Source organism: Hyalella azteca, unplaced genomic scaffold (assembly GCF_000764305.2).
Source record: "Hyalella azteca isolate HAZT.00-mixed unplaced genomic scaffold, Hazt_2.0.2 contig16847, whole genome shotgun sequence".
NCBI lineage: Eukaryota > Metazoa > Arthropoda > Malacostraca > Amphipoda > Hyalellidae > Hyalella > Hyalella azteca.
This window is the reverse complement of record NW_025946654.1, coordinates 804,187-825,720: the sequence shown is the minus strand read 5'-3', so window position 1 is coordinate 825,720 and position 21,534 is coordinate 804,187. Positions and strand designations below refer to the sequence as shown.

The 21,534-nt window shown below is 38.2% G+C and overlaps 2 protein-coding genes across 2 annotated transcripts in view; both read left to right on the top strand.

Moving 5' to 3' along the window:
* Nucleotides 1-484: 484 nt before the first annotated feature.
* LOC108680485 (sodium-dependent dopamine transporter) lies at nucleotides 485-16,030 on the top strand. The gene is made up of 14 exons (XM_018169309.2): nucleotides 485-963; nucleotides 5,540-5,581; nucleotides 6,632-6,910; nucleotides 7,257-7,388; nucleotides 7,674-7,896; nucleotides 8,065-8,198; nucleotides 8,380-8,519; nucleotides 10,797-11,025; nucleotides 11,938-12,050; nucleotides 12,422-12,562; nucleotides 13,355-13,454; nucleotides 14,457-14,563; nucleotides 14,802-14,981; nucleotides 15,862-16,030. Exons 1-14 carry the CDS (start codon nucleotides 774-776, stop codon nucleotides 15,943-15,945), a joined length of 2,094 nt encoding a protein of 697 aa, XP_018024798.1. The 5' UTR covers nucleotides 485-773; the 3' UTR covers nucleotides 15,946-16,030.
* Nucleotides 16,031-19,930: 3,900 nt separating this feature from the next.
* LOC108680457 (probable GPI-anchored adhesin-like protein PGA55) overlaps nucleotides 19,931-21,534 on the top strand; it is a 39,814-nt gene continuing 38,210 nt past the window's right edge. Inside the window, exon 1 of the mRNA XM_018169276.2 lies at nucleotides 19,931-20,043. Coding sequence (XP_018024765.1) covers nucleotides 19,931-20,043 — 113 coding nt within the window. The remainder of the gene's footprint in view (nucleotides 20,044-21,534) is intronic.

Genomic DNA, 21,534 nt, shown 5'->3' with positions numbered 1-21,534 from the left:
TATTTCCTTCTAAAATACAGCATAAAACAAGTTGAATGCTGAAACTATTGTGAGGGACTGCATATCGCGCTCCAGTGGCGGTTTCATTTGTTTTAATTAACATAATGCATCTTAAATCAAATAGCAAGTATGCACATTCTATCTTTCGGCTTTTCTAAAGTTGAACTTTCCGCCTATCGTCTTAAAGAATTTTTTTAGCTAGTGTGTTATTCATGGAGATTCAAATGACACAAGGCTCTCAGAAATTGAATGGTGTAGATAAATAGTAAAAGGTATTCGAGTAAAATGGAAACATCTTGTTTGAACTAAATCATGTAAATTGATTCGCCTTCATGGTTTTACAAGAATGGTGCTTTTTATTATGAATATTTAATGAAGCTAATTAGATTTGTTTCCGGATAGGATATTGAGCTTTGTATAAGTAGGACAAAATGAGAAAAACTAAATAATCAATGAATTTTTTGTAATCAAAGAAATGCATGAATGTTACAAAGCAGCTCAGGTGCCACGAACAGCTCGGACTGAGCAAGGCTTGGTCCCGATTGTCTACTGAAGTCAGCTCGGTGCTGGCTTAGTCAAGCTAGGTACACGAAGCTGGGCGTCTTTGTCAGTCATATTAGTACTGAAATACATGATATTCACCGGTTTTCGGTCTAGTCAAGTGAAGTTATTCACATTCATATTCACTGGCTAAGTGCAGTGATACATGAGCATCGCTGGGAGCTGGTCCCGCCGCGTGCAGTGATATATGAGGCTCACTGTGTCGTGGCCTCATGACGAGCGGCGGCCGGACGGCCGAGCCTCTGTTACCTGATGTGGCCCACGAGCCTCTCGTAGCGGCGCCGGGCAACAGATGTGCTGAAGTGCGTCTCACTCACGGCGGCCGCGCCTTCACTAGGCTAGTCACCCCTGGGCCTCGTGACGATGGGTACTGCTCATCAGACTCAACGCCCAAGGGCACAGGTGAGTTTTTCCTATATACGACTCGACGAAAAAGTAGTCCTAAACTGGGTTGTCAGGTGTTTTTTTTCGGAAAAGTTATTTTTCTAAGAAGCCTTTTTTCATAGGCGTTTACCGGAAAAAACTATGTTGGTCTCAAATTTATTTTATTTTGCCTTATGGAATACGAAAAATCGAATTGTTGCACCGAAAATTACAAATATATTAACAACTGTTCAAGTTTGGACGGTTTTGTCGTTTTTTTTTTTGTGAATAATTTTCGCTGTTTCCTCTTGCTAACATCTGGCAACTCCTGAATTCATCGTTCATTCTAAATGCTAAATAACTTGTTTATATTAAAAAATATTATTTATCGGGTTGAGTATGCCCAAAATCTGAAACTAAATTTCGTTTACGACGCGCGCTTAGTGTCAAAGCTATAGCTGTTGGTTAGTCGTATAATTTTATATCGCAATTAGAACATCACATTATCGGTAGTTGGTTGTAAAATTTACGACGCTGTTTGAAGAGCAAACATGTTTGGTGTTCATAAAGTAAGTTTTTACGGCTTGCAATTATTATCATTACACGTGTTGTCAAGAAAGTCGTGGCTAATGTCGTTGAAGAAAATAACCATTCTCCTGATAATTAATTAGCTCACAGTTGTTACGCTTCCGCATGCCAATTATCAGTGATTTGGAAATGAGACGAGCGTCTCTGGCATCAGGAAGTGATCATCATTAGCCGTCAGAAACAAACCTAACAAGTTATGATGTCAAATACTTTTATATTAAATACCTACCATTCTTTCTAGTTACCGCAGTAAACAAAGGCACACAGTTTATCAGCAGCATCACGTCAGACGGGCGGCTAGTCTTTGTTCCTTGACACGAGACAAAGATGCGATAAGCTTTGCTGAACAAAGACAAAAAATCTATACCTTTCTGAAATCGACAGATTATTTTTTAATAAATATTTATAATAAGGTTAGTTGATTAAGTATACTAAATAATTTGTTCTTTGTTGATAAGAATCTCATCAATACAATGAAATATTTTGGTATGAAAAAATATTTTCGCTAAATAATCGATCTCAACGAGATAGTTTAAAGAAAGAAGGAAAGCTATAATGCTGTTCTTCAAAAGGATGAATCACCTCATTAATGTTACTCATATTGAAAGATATTTGTGTAGCATTATGAATATTTTTTTTACGCACAAAATTTACGATTTTTTTTAAACACTAAGTTAAAGAAACAATGCTTAGTCGACCCTAACTTTTCACAAAAATTGCTTATAAATTCTGTTAATAACAGGATCTGAACCCAGCAACAAATAAAACAGACTCAATAGTCCATCTTTTCCTTAAGCTCTGACATTTGACGTCTTTATAATTCAGCTTTGGCGAGCAATTCCTTCACATGAGCTGTCCATTCCACATCGATCACAACGATAAAATGTCTATTGAATAAATGTGCATGAAATCCATGCTGCTTGCGCATTGCGACAAATTGATATCTTATCCGTGGTTTTCTTAATAAATTTAATTGAGCCAGAAATGTTGTTATCTTCCATGTTATTTGTTCTCTTCGAAGCGATAAATTGTAAGAACTTACGCTCGGTGGTCCAAGAATGGAAGTTTCATACATATTATTGTTGATGTGTTCGAAGTTTAGAGTGCAGCGCTCAGTTGGTGTTGATACTTGCGATCTAGCAAACATATGAGCACCTCAAATGCTTATCCCAACGAACGGAAGAGAGCTCAACAATGTCGAAGTAAACTTATGAGGATATTTTCTTACTCATATTCCTTGAACAAGAGAACTTGAAAAACTAAAAATCATATATGCAAACAAAATATCATAAAGCAATAAATGTTTTTGATCATTATAAAATCCTTTACGGATATTTTTGGGATCAGCTCATGCATCGATGAGCGCTATACTTATTATCTTATTTATTAAAACAAATGCTACATATTGTTCCCAAATATTGACGGTAGAACTGCCTGGGATATAGAAATGTCAGAAGTAAAAAAAATATCAAGGTATTTATATATTCGTAGCTAAATTTCATTGCGTAATATTGACCTCAATTATATTAACGGTGAAATCTGTCATCTAAGCTAACATTACCATGCAAACAAAAAAGTTTTCATTGTCTCATAACGAGCTTCGCACGATGCTTTTATCGACGATATACATAGAATGCAGTATCTTCAGAAGTTAAATTTTCTACCTATGTTGAAAGCATAAAAATTCGTCGATACAAATTATACATTTTTACATCGTCTGTCGTGAATAAAATACTTGTAAAGCATTTTATAATAAAGCTACCTTCACCAGGCCAAGCTTGTTCGCAGCTCTAATCGGTTACTCCGCGTGCTGCAGGTAACTCGATTGCTCTCCCATCACAGTAGACCTCAGTATCAACCCATTAAACTGAACTGGTGCGTAGAAGTCAGTATAGTAGCTGCAACGTATCTCAGTATACCGCACGCGGTAATTCAGTCAATAGAACATACAAGCCATCACAGTACATAGACGCTCAGTATCCCCTCATGATATTGGCGGCGGTTGCTGTGTAATAGCTGCATCTTATTTTAGAGTTTAACTTGCGGTCATCCTGTCAATTGGACACGGAAACCATAGCAGTTCCTTGATGCGCATAGCAGATTTATTACAGCTTCTTTAGCTGAGAACGATATTATTAGTTGTAGCTCCTAATGTTCTCATTTCATAATGTCTAGTCCTCTCGCGTCCGCTACCTTAAACCTTTAGCAAGAAGAGATATAAATATTCTTACCCCGTGTATTTTGGTACGTAACCTATGCATCCTTTACAGAACTCAATTTTAAGAAATGTAGCCTCGATTTTGTTATCTTAATTTTATGAACACCTCAGCAGTGTGATGGCTCACTGCTGTCTCTGGGTAGCCTAGGTTGGTCATTCTAGTGCATAGGCATTCTCTCAGTCCAATGTTACAAAATAAAGTAATATTTAGTATTTAATAGGTCGGGTAGGCAGTGGTAGTCAATACACGACAGAAAATAAATGTATGTTATAGAATTTTTTTTTCACCGTAATGAAGAAGCAAACACAATTTTTTCTCATGAACGGGTATGCCAGATGAGCGAAAAATAAAAGGCCCATATTGCTATGCAGAGGCTGGAGCCTGTCAGAGTAGGTGTCAAAATTTCAGGATTCATCGAGAGAATCCGGAAGACGGAAGATACCGAATTCCCCCACGAGTTCGAATTCTAGTGCCACTGCTATATGGGCGCTTCCTCATACGAAAATTATTTTTTTACGACCCGCACTTTTCAAATAAAAAAGATGAGGTGGGTAGTTCGAAGCTTTGGAATTCCTGGGTTACCGCGAGAAGGCCGCGGCTCCATTAGAGATCGGTCGCATGCCATCACATTCTGGCGCTGGTATTTAATTTCAGCCGCCGATATTTCAAGTCTTGCGGGATATTCAAATGCTGCTCAGACTGCCTGCTGCAGTGCGCATGCGTCGTGTGTTCAACCACAATAAGGGAAGATTATAAGAGGTTTTTGAACGATCAATAGCGTGCTGTCAGTAGCAATTCTTTTCCGATTGCAAGTGCCATCAAGGCTTAGAAAAGCTACAGCCAAACAAAGATAAAACTCATTATATTTAATCAATCATACTGCCAATAAATTTCTATCAAATTATAGTGAAATTAATCTAAATGATTTGGCAATAGTGTTAAATGGCCATAGTACCATTATTTGCATTTGATGACAATCGATCGGCTTTATTTAGTTTCATAGCCGGGGGTGATTTCAGCGGGTGGTACGAGTTAGAAGTTTACAAGATTCCTAAAAATAAGAGTTGGAATTGTGCGCCTGAAATATTGTTTAATGATTAACTATGATAATTCTTTCTCAGCATCGATCCAAATGGCATTTGTTGAAATTTGTTCAAACAATTTATTGTACTTATGAGCATCCAGTAAAATTTGCGAACCACCACTGATATAACAAATTACTTTGGATTTTATCAAAATTAATGTGCTACGTTATTTATAATTCATTTTATTTTAGAATATGTTTACTTGCGCGTCTTTTGTGGCTTTGGAGCACGGCTCTGCATATATTGTTGTTATTATAAAAGGATTTTTCGAGCGCGCAACCACATTCTTATTGCACCGGGATTTTATTGTGGGATATTTTATTTATAGAAGTGGAATAATGAGACGTTGCAAAAGGGAGATTGGATAACATAAAGAAATTAAATTTTAATTAAATGGAATTAGATTTCAACTTAAATTTCGAGTTATGCTCGTAATTCTTCGACTACCAAAGCGAATGTTAAATATGGAGCTGCTTTGTTACACGAAGGTTCCGTCATGTTTTTTCTCTAATTTACATTGCATTATTTTTGTTTCATGACAAAAATTGTACAGAATTACAAATATTTAACCGATTAATGCCAGAATTGCCTGCTTCTTATTTCATGCGTTTTGAAGAGGACGCTGATGGGTGAAGTGTCGTCTAATCTTCACGGCCTTGGACGGATAATGTCTTTATGTCATCCAATGCCGTATTGATTTACCCAGTCTTCTGTACCTTACAGGGCGATGTCACTCTGATCTCACTCTCGTCGGACTCACTCCAAGTAAGACCGAGTTTTCATCGCACAAATTATATGCAACGTATTCTGTTTCGTTTTTGGGCTTATAGTTTTCTGAGGTTTCACATCAACTAATCCGTTTATTTTTGAGAAAAAAATAAACATTTGTTCACGCAAATGCGTAAAGGTTCAAATCATTACCTAAGTTTGTAACAATATTGCAGCTGTTGCAATGCTATTTCAGACCAGCGAAGTATTTGCACACAATATTTGGCACCATCATTCCAAGCATTTTATTTTTAAAAACATTTCCTGTTATTTATGTTTTGGATTCAGGAATATGATGAAATACTTCCTGGGAGTGCGCGTCCACTTCACGACGGTTCCTTATGAGAAGACCGTTGCTAGGCAAAATATTGTGCTAGATGCACAATAACTCACGATCGTTTGTCCCGAAGAGAAAATAATAATTTTTATTACCGCTGACATGTATCGTGTTGATATAAAAAGGATAGAACACATCAAACTGGCAACACTTTTGGGTCAGGTCACTTGTCACTGTCGTTATAGCTTTTGACATTTCTGGGACGCTGTCGCGTTGAGAGAATTAACATTTTATTCATCTGAGCTACGCGTAATGCACGCATATTACCTACCTAACTAATGCCTCATTGCTTATCTACATACTGTAGGTAATGTTCCTCAAAAACTTCATTAACTGAGATCAAAAGATGCATCTCGCGGCTGTTAAAATAAGGACTAAATTAATTTCATTAATCATTACCACATTTATGCCTCATTAAGTACTAAATTACCGGCTCAAATCACATTTCGTGTTGAAGCAAATTATGAAAATTTTACACTTTACTCGTCTACATAGGTGTCAAATTTTCTCTCAAACTTCATAAGCTGAGATATGATAACACCAAATCAACCCTTTACAATTAGGACAAAATTGATTGCATAAATCACTATCATATTTTTTCCCTCAATAATTACGATAATACGAGTACATCCTGCAAATATTATCACATTAATTTAAAAAACAAATTATAATATTGAAGTGCGTCTAGCGTTTATCTAATCTTTGAGGAGGTCCCCTCGTGGGAGACAATGAGGAGGCGCAGGCCCTCCATGATTCCCCCATCGAGGCCTCCCCTCACCCCGACATTCTACAAGGCGATGGGAAGGCCTCACCAAACCAGCTGGTGCCCCAGGGGAGCAAGTTGCCCCACACAGCAGCCCCACGTGACGCTGAGGACGGCAGGGAGTCGTGGGGCAAAGGCATGGACTTCCTCCTCTCCATCATCGGCTTCGCGGTAGATCTGGCGAACGTGTGGCGCTTCCCCTTCCTCTGCTACAGAAATGGTGGAGGTACGATAATTAACGCTAAAAATAACTCTAATTTTATTAGTAAACGCCAGTAATGAAAGCGTAGACTCCACTTCCACTTTTTGCTTCACACAGTTGATATTATAAAGGTTGGTTGGTGTTACCTTATTTTATTCTACTAATGAACCACTTCAAAATAATTTATTCGCAGCTTCTGTTTTTCACAATTAGCAGTGTGCTAGCATATAGAGTTTCTTATCAGTTAACCTCAGTGAAGATATTTTCCTGCCATTGCATATTAGGTGCGTGTTGGCAGGTAAAGTTAATCAGAAGTTTACGGCTATGCAACTTCGACTTGAAGTTTTTCGTTCTGCACCTTCACTTCCAGGCGCGTTCCTACTGCCGTATTTTTTAATCACGGTTTTCGGGGCGCTGCCGCTGTTCTTCATGGAGCTCGTGCTGGGCCAGTACAACAGGCAGGGACCCATCACCGTCTGGCGCGTGTGTCCGCTCTTCAGAGGTTCGTTATGTCCATCATTCTAATGCTAGATATTTTAGTATATACGACATATATAACGATCATTGCCAAAGTGTTGATTAGGAAACTCAAATAATGCACGACTAGAACGCTTAATTAGTAACAAAAACGCTTCAACTTGATGTCCAGAACGCTCCATTCCTCACTGAATATTTAGATGTTATGATGGTTAAGCATAGAAGCGCTGATATATTGTAGACGTATTAGCACTAGCACTGACAGCGCGCGCTGCTGCAACGCCCGAACAACATGAGTTTAAAAACACAGGAGTGGGTTACTGCGCGGTCCTTGTAGCGTACTTCGTTAGTTTCTACTACAACGTGATCATTGCGTGGGCCCTGCACTTTGTGTATGCCTCCTTCACGTACGAGCTGCCCTGGACCAACTGCAACCACACGTGGAACACGCCCAACTGCTGGGACGGCGTCACCTCCGAGGGGCCAAGACCTAACGACACCAACATGACATCGCCTTCAGAAGAGTACTTCAAGTTAGTGGCTCTTTCTTAAGGAACGGTGGTCTTTTCTGATCACAATCAGTGCGTTACTCTAGAAAGTACCTGGTCTAAGTGTTACGTTACAATGGCAGAGAGTGGCTTCGTGATTTAGATTCCCTACGCGGACTGCAAGGCCGTTAATTTGTGATTTTATTTTTACAGTTTGGTTGTGCTGCAAATGGACAAAAGTCTAGGGTTTGATGACCTGGGGCCGCCCCAGGCGGGCCTCATCGTTTGTGGGTTCATCACTTACGTCATACTATATCTCTCACTTTTCAAGGGAGTCAAGTCATCAGGTATTTCAATTTTTAAATTGATATATTATAAGTAAGGTCTTAGAAATATCAAATTAAATTGTTATAAATGCTTTGAAACAGCAAGACATTTCTAGCACTACCGCTCGTTGTTAGAAATGTCAAGATTCTGTACAGTGATATCATTTCTAATAAAGAAGCTAATGGGTTGCTGGATGCGCAGGCAAAGTGGTGTGGGTGACAGCCACCATGCCATATGTCATCCTCACGTTACTGCTCATCCGCGGCGCCATCCTCCCTGGCGCGGCTGACGGGATCATCTACTACCTGAAGCCATCCATCTCAGCCTTACTCAACTACCAGGTCCTACAGTGCACGCCATGGGGACTTTATTTGTTTTCCTGATAAGTTTGGTTGTTTAAAATTACTCATAGTACTTCTAATTATTTTCTTTATTACCTTATGAGTATGATTTACTCGTTACCTCGTTTGAATTACTCGTTATTGAACGTTATCACCTCACAACCACTTAGGCTGCGAATCGATTGACGCCATTGATCCCTATTGATGCATCATTAATACTCCAACTGATGCCATTGATCACTATTGATGCATCATTAATACTCCAACTGATGCCACTGATCCCATATTGATGCATCCTTAATACTCCAACAGATGCCACTGATCCCATATTGATGCATCATTAATACTCCAACAGATGCCATTGATCACTATTGATGCATCCTTAATACTCCAACAGATGCCACTGATCCCATATTGATGCATCATTAATACTCCAACAGATGCCATTGATCACTATTGATGCAACATTTATACTCCAACATATGCAATTGATCAATAAGATGCATCTCGCGATTCTTCTAACTCCCAGCGATCAAGGTTCCATCAGAGTATCGAGCGAAACAAAGTATTGAAGTACAGGCTATATTTAGAACTGGTACAATTTAACATATTTATTTTTGAACTTATATGCCGTAGTATATCACGAAAATCTATGAAATTATTTAATGAAATTTCCAATTCTACTTAAAAAGTGAAAAAAATGTTCTCGCACATTGCAGCTAAGGCACTTTCTTCCTAGTCGATCCTTACATCGAAGAAGTTTAAAAATTCACGACAGTAACTGAAATATTTAGTATTTTTCATCGCCTCTAAATTAGAGTCCAGGTAATAATTCATTTGTGAAATTTGGATTGATTTTAAAAAGTGAACAAGTGAATACGGCTCTCACGGCTCAACGTACGGCTCGGATGTGTCTTCTCAGTTCTGGGAGCTGTAGACTCGAAATTAGATCAAATCAATTAATTTCGTTTTGCAAGAGGCTGAGCGCTACTTTCTCATCAGAAAAATAATAAAAAGGCGCAAATGCCCTTATTTTAGCAGTATGGCTGATTTATTTTTTATAATTTTTCCATTCACTTTGTTGTCCAGTACGATTTTTTTCTAACATTAATTTTATAATTAAATCACAAGTGGTTTCTGTCGAAGAATGAAACATTATTCCCGAAACATTTGCTTATTGAAGCTAAAAACACGTAGTTTTCAAAAAAATTCGAAAAAGTTTACTGCGTCTTTAAATTGATAATGAAAATGCCATTTACATTTGTGAAGATACGAAACAAATATTTTTACATTATTGAAGTTCTTCTCCAGGGAAAATAAAAACGATAAACTCTTCATTAAAGTTTGTAATCAAAGCTCACGCCATGAATACAGGCATTAATGACATAATTAGCATTAAAACAATGCGCTCTGCTGAAGAATGTTCCATCGTGACCCCAAAGCTTGACCACATCCACCTGCTGCTATTAATTAAGGTCACTCGGCCTCGTTTGTTCGGGTGCAGCTGCAGTTCGGTAATTTGCCCGCAAGCTGACACACTTGTTGCCCTGGTGCAGCCGAGGAACACTTGTTTCTTGTGTCAGCGTCAGTAACTTAATATCAGTGACTTAATAATAATATCAGTGACTGGCTAACGATTCGTTCGGCCTCATATCGGCCTTTCGGTAATATATTTAAAAAGCTTACTGGCTAACGATGCGTTCGTATATTTCTCCGTTGTGCCACCCCAAAACCATACCCTGTGAATGAGTGTTCACAATTAATGCACGAATTTACCGCGCTAAATGATGGCGAAATCGTGTGTTTATAGAATGAGCGTTAAATATTTTGAAAAAAATGAAGAAGCTGCTAACGTACGTTATTTACGAATCTGTGAAAGTTCAGCACAAACGTTAGAAAAATCATGCTTTTTATTTGAAAAAAAAATTAGGTTATGATTGCATCCAGACCCCGTGATGACGCCGTAGCTCATGCACAGCTGTTACTCTCAGTGAATTGCGTCATTGCCTACGTCTTGCTTCGTCATGTGGTGACGTCATGCCTTCTGATGCGGGCTCACATAACATCAGAACTTTGGCATTCTGGCTTCCGAAATAATGCAAAATAACGCAATTAATTGATTAACGATAATGGCATTACGCAGTACTTAATGAGTTTGTAATGCATAAAATCCTAAGACGTGACATGTTTTTAAAATTAATAGTTCCGTATCAGTCTTAATATGATGAGGACATGGTCGACTTCGCTGTCACTGAGGGAAGGGGTTGCGTTGTGCAGGTGTGGTACGAGGCTGCGGTACAGGTGTTCTTTTCAGTGGGTGCAGGATTTGGCGTGCACTTGTCGTACGCGTCGTACAACACCTTCAGCAACAACTGCTACAGGGACTGTCTCATCACCAGCCTTGTGAACGCCTTCACCAGCTTCTACTCCGGGCTTGTGATCTTCACTTACCTCGGCTACATGGCCTTCAAGCAGAAGATGCACATCTCTACAGTCGCGACGGATGGTGGGTTGGCTTCGATGACACCTTTGGTGAAATTAATGTTGTACGAAATGATATTATTCTTAATGCCATTCATGGTATTATACGAGTACAAATCCTAATTAATAGTTAGTTTCACTTGATTCGGAGGAAATTTACCAGTAAGAGATGTCCATCGCCACTGATGAGGAGTGAATTTTTAATATGAAGGTAATGCTGTACCTAGGACAAATAATTGACTTGTTTAAATAATTGACTTGTAGCATCATGAACAATATATTAATTTATTCGTCTTGAATTCACATAATTTTGATATGGTATCACGCTATCTGAATATGCATAATAATTGTACTTTGGTCAGGTGCCACTGATCCCGTTTGCATGGCAATTATTTGGTGCACGTTATTTTAGCTAATTGTAGCTACACAGATTTACCGTCATTGGGCTGAAAGCATGGAGCCATGTCCTTAATCCTGGAGCCATGTCCTTAATCCTGGAGCCATGTCCTTAATCCTGGAGCCATGTCCTTAATCTTAATCGTGGAGCCATATCCTTAATCGTGGAGCCATATCCTCAATCGTGGAGCCATATCCTTAGTCATGGAGCCATATCCTCAATCGTGGAGCCATATCCTTAATTGTTGAGCCATATCCTTAATCGTGGTCCCAAATCGTGGTGATGTGGTGCCTACCAAACACTTACCTCACCACAGCACAATTTATCGTTCAGCACGAGCTGGCTGGGTAGTGACCTAACAGTCGTACGTCATATGTCTCATTCATAATGATTTTATGGCTATGCCGTATGGTATGGTTACATTCACATTGTGTTCATGGCGAGGAAGGTGTGACTTACAAGCGTGCAGCGTAGCTTCATCTTATTATTGAAAGCGAATTACATATATGAGATCAGTGACGTAGCTGAGGTGGTTTGCAGGTCCAGGGCTGGTGTTCCAAGTTTATCCTGAGGCGGTCGCCACGCTGCCCTTCTCTCAATTCTGGTCCATACTCTTCTTCCTCATGCTCATCATGCTTGGGCTTGACTCCGGGGTGAGGATAATGAATAAACATGTTTCAATAATGAATTAGGCTTCTATCATAGCTGATGACATTAAATAATTTTTTTCAAACATAAAATAAGGTGTTCAAGATTTCAGCATCAGAAATGTGGGTTACTACTCATTGTAAGCTTGAAATGTTGCAATCAGGTTCTGCTTGAAGGATCTTTATTAATCTACGTACAATGTTCTGCACAAACCAGTCAAATTTAAGAACTTTCTTCCTTCAGCTATCTTTGCCTCAGGCTCAAGGCCTTGTTTCTTTTCAACCATAGAGCTCATTATAAAACAGAATTTATTAACTTAATTAATTAATTAAAATTAATTACTAAATAGTTCAGTGATAAGTTATCTTTGATGCAGATGGGCGGTCTAGAGTGCGTGATCACTGGGCTGCTGGACGAGCTCAGGGAAACGTTCGGGCGCAAGGTGATCAGGCGGGAGGTCTTTACTGCCATCGTCGTCGCCTCGTCCTTCCTGGTGTCCATCGGCAACTTCTGCCAGGTAAACACGGATCCTGGTGTCCATCGGTAACTTCTGCCAGGTACACTCGGGTCCTGGTGTCCATCGGCAACTTCTGCCAGGTAAACTCGGGTCCTGGTGTCCATCGGCAACTTCTGCCAGGTAAACTCGGGTCCTGGTGTCCATCGGCAACTTCTACCAGATACACTCGGGCCCTGGTGTCCATCGGCAACTTCTGCCAGGTACACTCGGGTCCTGGTGTCCATCGGCAACTTCTGCCAGGTAAACTCGCTTGAAATTTCGGGATGATAGCCCATTCTGTAATGGGCTATCGTTTGAGAAATTGTGGAATGCTTCAGAATACGTAGTAGCTGTAGTTGTACGATGCAAAGTTGCATTTGATATTTTTTCTTTCATGCATTATATCTCAACAAAACTCCAAGATGAAATCGGCATTCTGCATGGTTAGTTTTCTAAAGTGATAATTAGAACAGGCAAAGCAGCTAACGAAGCAGCTAAGTCGATATTGGTGATATAGATTTACCAAGATTATTGTAGTGACTATTAGAGACTGTCTTGCATGAGGAATAAGGTACCGTTAGCAATTTTACTAATGAATTTTATTGCACGTGTTCAACTGAAGCATTACAGCAATGCAATCAGTCTACATGTCATCTTATCTGCAATTTCTTGATTATAGAGAACACGGCGGCAGGTCCAGTCCTGTCCGTCCTTATTTCAGGGAATTATGCGCTGTTGGAGGGCGTCTCTTATCTGACAGATACTATATAAGAATTAGATTATATTTTACTGGCCCTGAATGATTTTCTACAGGGTGGAATGTACATGTTCCATTGGCTGGACACTTACGCTGCCGGCGTGTCGCTCCTCTCATCAGCGTTATTCGAGAGCATCGGCGTCGCCTGGTTTTATGGTAATTTCACAATATTCTCCGGATATAATTTTCATTTTCCATTGTGAATCAATAGCTGGTGCATGGATGCAGAAAAGAAAATATCTGTTGTGCTTGGTGGGAAAACTATATTTACTTTTCATGACCATTTATTACTATTATTACCATTATTATATTTATTAACATTTGCATAGGGTCAAATGTAAGTAATTTTTCTATTTGATACATAATAGGTCAAGCAAGGTTCAATAATCAGAGAAGGTAAACTTGATTTGATTTTCGGGTACGCTTCTTGACTTTCCGTAAATAACGTTCAATGGCCAATGTTCAGGCTTGTTTGCGGATTATGGCAACTTTATTATTCAATAATTTAAATAGGCCTTAGTCAAGACTTCAATAAAGATTACAAGCCACCAAGCATCAAAAGTAAGTCTTCTTACGCAAGCATAAAATTTAAAGAGTTTCGTTAAATTGCAAAGATAGGGTTTCGCTGAGACTTGAGTCTCAGCGAAACCTGGCTCCGACACCTCCCAATTGAAGGTTTTCTCCAAACTTGAGTTTATGGTGAGCCTTCGATAAATCCTACCTAAATAATTCACGAGAAACACATAATTAGATGTATCCTGCTAAAATCGCATTCACACAAAATTATAAAGCAGTAGTATTATATTAGTTTAAGCAAGGATTAGGAGCCTGTAGTTTGCTGGCGATGCGTAGGCAAAGCGTCAGGTCACAGGTGATATAGAAGATGTTGGTAGGTCGGCTGCCGATATATGTAAATCTAAGCCAAATTGGAGGTGCGCTGCTTCGTCACCTGGCACCAAGTGAAGACAGTAATGCTTTCGTAAGTGGTAATATTTTACAAAAAATTCAGTCGAAAAGCAACTGCAATCTTAATTTAGAATTTGAGCCTCTAACTACTGACAGGACTGTCATTCTAATGATCAGACATTTCATATGGATAGAATTGCGACGGTTGCTGCACGCAAGGACAAACGGGCTAAAATCTGGTGACTTGTGCAGGCTTGGACCGCTTTACCGCAGACATCCGCCACATGCTTGGGTTCCAGCCAAGTCTCTACTGGATTATTTGTTGGAAGTTTATCTCACCGCTATTCATTTTAATTACGGTCAGTTTTGGTGTGAAGAATTAATTGGCTTATTCAATAAACCCATTTCCGTTATGAATGACCTCACTCATGGTGCATAAAAGCTTGAGCAACCAAGAGTCTATAAGGTGTTGTTTAAAAAAAATATTATTCTTTATCTGCAGATAATGAGAAATGAACATACAAATTTGAGGCAAGTCTAGAAAGTGACTTGATGCAAGCATAACAACTTTATCATATGATGAAAAATTTCTTCTAGATTCTGATGGGAGTTTGGTCGATGGCGACGAACGCTCTGGAGTACCACGGACTGGTGCTGTACGTTTACCCAGGCTGGGCAGAAGCCATTGGTTGGTGCATCACTGCTTCTTCGATGCTCATGATCCCTCTTTGGATGTTCATCTCTGTGTTCCGACAGCCACACAGCTCACTCAAGGAGGTACGTTCTATTGCAGTCACCCTTACTAAGAATCTCGCACAAAACTCAGTAGACCTCACTAAAAGAGAAAGCATTCGCCGTCGCCCATATTAGGACTCTTACAGAAAACTAAGGCAGCATCTCTCATTATCACGCTCATAGAAAATTATTGTATTCACCCAGACGAGAACTCTTTTCTTAGACTACTTTAGTCACCTTAACTATTACGCGGAAAAGAAAATGAATGCAGTCCCTCTTTCTAGAACTCAAACAGAAAACTATTGCAGTCACCCATTCTAAGACTCTCACAGAAAACAACTTCATTATCATCGCATTTATGGTCGTGTAAAATAATTCGATTTGATGCGAAAGTGACGTAATAAAACCTTAGTTTGCAGTGAAATGAACACTGCTGCCCACTAATACTAATTCATTTGAGTTTTTACGTGTTTAGAATCCGATTGCAAAATGAATAGTAACTAATTAAATTGTTCCACCATATTGCCAGAAAAAATGCCGCTGGGGCAGGCCTAATTGCTTTTCAGATATGAATAAAAAATTTCCCCGACTTTAATTTCTGCCAATATACGGTACCGCACTAGTATAAATTCTGACTTTTTAATGCATCGATAGATGAGATTTATGTACATTACCACAGCGAGATTTATGTACATTAATGAGATTTATGTACATTACCACAGCGAAACAATTGAAATTCAACTTTTAATGTCAACTAATTAGTGAGGATCGGATCAGCATCGTTGATTTCAGAAGCTTCTAAAATCCTGTTGTAATTTCGCAACAATGCAATAATTTGCTAGTATCTATTGGTACAAGGGATATAGGACGCAAACAAGGGATATAGGATATACGTGTAAATTAATTGATCTATTCGTTGCAGAAATTCCGCGCCGCCATCGTACCGCAGGAGAAGAAGGTGTGGAGGTCAGCCTCAGCCGCGGCCACTCCAGCGTTGTCTGAATGATCGCCCAATGAATCTATTTCTTGTCAATCTAATGGAAAATAACATTAAATTACATTACATAACATTAAATAAGAATTAGCAGTTATGCTAAAATTATTATGTAGTTTTGATCGGTAATAAAAATTATTTTCACGACTCAAAAGTTTTGTCATGCATGTGAAGTGGACAAAACTTACGTGTGGGTTGATCGGTATTTTTGCACCCGTATTATTTCTCATAAGTTACAGCAAATGCTCAGGGGAAAAATGTATTATGTTTATGATTACCATGATTTAGAATTCATACATGTCAATGAGTCGATGAGTCTGTAATATAGAATGATATTCTCTTTCTTTAGATTTTGGCTGCATGTCTCATAGTTTTATAATACCTCGAAACTGATGTGGGGATTAAATGTAACGATTGTGCCTCGCACAGAACATTCCATCTCTCACCCAATCGTCTGTTCTTTATGATAGAAATAATAACAAGCCTGTTCATGCACCTCGTTCGTATGGTAATCTATGGTTGGTTATTCTTCGATATAATAGCAAAATATGAACTTATAAACTACGATGTCAGATCGGTACATCTGACAATTGTAAACACTCACTGGATTTCCGTGAATTATCACATTTAAGCAGCGCGCTGTGAATCTTTCCGAAAACTTAGGATTGCGTACATGTAGTAGACGAATATCTCTTGATGAGTAATAAGGTAAAATTACTTATTCTGAAGTAATTTATTGCAGCACTGAATATACGCGAGGAAATACTGTAAATGTAAATTAATCGTCGATTGCAGAAAACAAGTAGAAGTTGCAGTTAATAAAGAATTAATGGCGCGTGAAGTAAACTTGACTGTCGTTTAATAAGTGCATTGCGAAAAGCTAGGGAACAAACGAGAACCCTGCGTTGCTTTCTCTGGAAATGCCCGCTCAGTTTTAGGAACTGTTTCTTAACCCAGGGAACAAGTTGCACTGCGGTTCCCTGTAGTATATATAATAGATAACAAATAAAAGAACCTATGTAAACTGTTGTCTAAACATGTACTGCGAATGCCGTGCAGAATTCAGTGTAATGAAGAAGTCACGACAGTTCTCCCTAGCATGTATTTCGTTGCTCGATATTATACGCATGCTATTGTATAGCAACAGCTTTAGCCTTGTCGAAACAGTATATTCTCATGCATGAACAATACAATATATACATGTTCTGCATCGCCCAGAACTGCAAAACTATCGTTATTGGGGAATGTGCATCAGGAATTAGAAGTGTTTGTTCCGGGGTTTCTTTTATTAATAGCGTTGTAATAATACAGTATTTGCTGTTCATTAATTCAATTATTTGACTCGATAAAGCATATTAAATTCTCCGTTAATGGAGTGACAGCTCAATGAAGTCATAAAATTTAACGAACATTATTGCTGCATATATTTCTGCATGGTCTTCAAGTAATATATTTTTATGGTTTTGGAAAAATTATTAAGACAGCCAATACCCGACAGTCCGTCTTTGTATAGGCGCAATCTAATTTTAAATATTTATGGCTCGTCGAAATGTTATTCTTAAATGTTGTACTCTGTGCCTAAAATTTATGATGTTCAATTTCGACAATGTAGACAGCACAAATTGTTCTTCGGTGTTTTATGCGCTCATAATGCTAGGTGACAGCTGCATGATTGTTACGTCGGAAAATTGATGGAAGTAGATCGACGCACTTCTGTGATATCGCAGCCATGATATTACAGAAAGTGCAATGTGTTAGCTAAAGATATTTAATTAAATATTAAGATTATAAAGAGGGATATAAAGCTGTTGTAGAGCAACAATGCTTCTTAATGTAAAGAATTTATGTGATGTTAGCCTAGCGCTATCGTGGAGTTTTCAAGTGTCAAATGATGTTCACAAAAGTCGCGTTAAGGTGCTTCTTGATGTGTACATGTTAAACTTAATATTTTCTCGTTGCTGCAAAGTTTTGAGAGCTATGGGAAATAATCATGAAATAAGAACATAGTTAATTATCCATGAAATTCTTACACAAAATGAAGTATTGAGGTCGTACGACACTTTTCGTTTTCATCACAATTATAATTAGTCAAATATTGAAATTTATTTAAACCTTATTTTCTAATCCGATCTTGTCTTCCTTACGAGGTTTATGACCAAATAACAAGAATATTGGCTTTTATAATGCACAATAATATTTATGTTTTGAAAGCAGGCTTATGTAAGCAAATTGTTAAGGTGCTATCATCCGTGTTGTACTTAGTTCTTCTTCATGTTCTATAGTTCTTCAAGTTCTATACTTCTTCAAGTTCTACCTCCTTACGTATATTGATTCTCTGGACGAAGAGATCAGTTCAATTCAAGCGCGGGGAAATATTCTAACTATTTTATCTCATGCGCGTTGTTGTGGCAATTCAATGGTTCGGTGACCAGCCATGCACCGCATCACTGATTGCTCTCGGTGTTTATCGTTAGAAATATTTTTTGTTGGCAATGAGTGGAAATCTCAAATTTATAATATTTTAATACGCACTTAAAACTCCAAATATCGCTAGTACTTTAAAACCATGGCACTGGAGGTCAATTGATTCCAGATATTGAATTTCTAAGCGCAAATTAAGTCGCATATTTTGCATTTTTTGTTCCAGAACATTGATGAGATAAGGCGCAATTCAGTTGATAAAAGACACGTCCAGCTCATCAAGCTTGAGTTAGTCATTTCTTTGTCATATGAATATAATATTATGAAATTAATTATGAATTAGTTCTGTCGGGGAAAAATAAAATTCAAAAAGAGTTCAACAGGAAACTAATTGAAAGTTATTATTTTCCTTAGGATCAGTAAATCTGAAATTGGACATAATAAAATGATACTAAATCATTACATATATGTATCGAATAATTAATAAATCGTCAATTTTTAACCGATAATTATTTGTAACGCATTTTCTTACATTTCTTCTTATTTACTTTTGATGCTGTAAGTCCAAATGAAATTTTCATGGTGCAGTTTGTTTCATTGCCTTATATATATGGTTGAAGATGTCCGAGCATGTTTGTAAGAAAATAATTTGGATACTTACATCTAAAATTGCCCAAGAATTTGATGCAAGTAAAATACCAAATTAGATATCTAAAATTGCCGTTGAAAACGTTACAAGCTCCACCTTAAGATAAGGAAATTCAGGTATATTTCACAATTTCAGATGTATATAATTTTTTTAATATAGGAACATAGTAACGTCAAATACATATGATCTGTTCACAATTTTAAGTGAATAGAGAGTAAAAATATAACTCAGTACTCACTGCAGTGAGTGACTGAGGGCGCATTTTCTCGTCGACAAAAACTTGAGGCCACGGACAGACGGACGGACAGACAGACAGACAGACAGACAGACGGACGGACGGACGGACATGGCAAGCACAATAGTGCATTTTTTCCATAAATGAGAAAATGCGCTAAAAATAGAAGACATTTTTTTCGCCAATTTTTTACTAAATATTTAATGATTCAAAAATCCTCACAACTGAAGCAGTAGAAATATAAGACTAAATTTCTAAAACGGATGTCGAATATTGGTGCATCGTAAATGTGAAAGCAAACGCGCACAACAAAATCTGGAGGATACGCTAGTAGCTTCCCAGCACAATTAATCGTGAAAAAACACTGCTTTTCACATCAGAGTTTTCGGAAAATCTCTGATGATGGAGGGTGTGAAATTAGATAGAAAAATTAGGAAATGTTTCAGGTGATAAATTGGCACCGACTACGTGATAGAAGTTAAGTATTGCAGCAGCACCTCTTCAGGATAACGTGATGGCAGCTCAGTGTTGCAGCAGCACCTCTTCAGGATAACGTGATGGCAGCTCAGTGTTGCAGCAGCACCTCTTCAGGATAACGTGATGGCAGCTCAGTGTTGCAGCAGCACCTCTTCAGGATAACGTGATGGCAGCTCACTGTTGCAGCAGTCCCCCTTCAGGACAACGCTATTGCAATGAAGCCTCAGTGTCGCTGCGGCAGTGGTGAGAGGAGGATGGTTGGGACGTCCGAGTCGCAAGACAAGGCTGCTCAATTTGCCAGCAAACTCGCCAAGTTTGAACTGTTGAGGTAAGCGTTAATATCAGTGCGTTCATAAAACATGTTGTAGTGACAGAAAAATGTATTCATTATTTCCAGAAAATGTGAAATGGTTTTTATTTATTTCTTGTTTAGGTTCGGGAACGCTTGAAAAGAAGTTCTCTTTAGAGACCGCCATAGGTGACTGGCGAGCCCTTGAATGAATAGCGATAGAGCTTCTAGCTCGCGGCGTCTGCAGTGTTGCAAACGTTATCAGGTTATCTTAAATATCAGGTGGTCTTGAAGATCAGGTTATCCTAAATGACAGATCATTTTCTATATCAAGATATCTCTCATTATAATGCTATCTTACGAAATCAGCTTATCTCTCAATATCAGCTAGGTTATCTTACAATATCAAATTGACGCACAATATCTGTGCATCCATGCACTATTTCCCTGAAGGCATGAAATATTCAAATGATTATCGGTGAAATGTATGAAAATTCAGAAAGGATGTTGTAAATGAGATATTGTAGTAAACAAAAGGACCTTTTCTTTATATTCAATATAGAAAGTCTTTTTAAATTTTTCCTGTCCTGGCCGCAGTGACTTGAGAACATCAACTTATGCATGCGAAATGAAGCTCTGGTTAAAATTCAGTAAATATTAATACTCATAAGCAACCTCGTTCAAAATTAGATTCATGTCGGATTTCCCTCAAATTTTATGATGAATAATTAATTACAGAAGTTTTAAAATCTTCTCCTCATAATGCTGTTAGTACTGAACGTTTTATTCTCAGAGAATCTAATTTAATGCTGAACCGAAGCGCGAAAAAACTAGTTTTTGATCGATGAATTATATAATAAAATAAAAATCAGTACTCACTGCAGCGAGTGACAGAGAGCGCATTTTCTCGTCGACGAAAACTTGAGGTCACGGACAGACGGACAGACAGACAGACAGACAGACGGACATGGCGAGCACAATAGTGCATTTTTTTCATAAATGAGAAAATGCGCTAAAATAGAATTTCTCATGGTGGCATATAAAAAGTCTGCGGATAATACATCAAACATTTAACTAACTATTTCGATAAATGTTACTAACCATCTCGTGTAGGACTGCCCGCCTGCTCCTGGGAGGTTCAGTTCATTTCTTACGTTTGGCACAAACTGAAAAAATGAACCTAATTCGACCTAACGAATTTTCGTTTATATTTTTCATTCATGTTATCTGTCATCAATTAATTCGATTTTGATGCATTAGAGAAAAAATCTATCCAAACTTATAAACTATTTCTTCCTCTTATTTTTATGGTTGAATAGTGAATAATATTTCAGGACAATGTATGCAAGGCATTATTGTCTTTAGAGCAGCGTGAAGTATCGTCATAATTAACTCGCTTATCTCTTTATCTAGCTGATTTGCGAAGACACTAATCTCGCCCCAAACGTGCATCAAGCTAAATTATTTATATACTTTGCTAATTTAATGTGTTGAAAAGGAGGTTCTCCGAGCTTAAGACATCAAACACTT

Excerpts from the sequence above, each read along its gene's own strand:
- LOC108680485 (XM_018169309.2), top strand. The coding sequence starts at position 774 with ATGACGAGCGGCGGCCGGACGGCCGAGCCTCTGTTACCTGATGTGGCC. Across the intron at positions 964-5,539 it reads CTCAACGCCCAAGGGCACAG|GGCGATGTCACTCTGATCTC; the intron begins GTGAGTTTTTCC and ends TGTACCTTACAG. Across the intron at positions 13,455-14,456 it reads CGGCGTCGCCTGGTTTTATG|GCTTGGACCGCTTTACCGCA; the intron begins GTAATTTCACAA and ends TGACTTGTGCAG.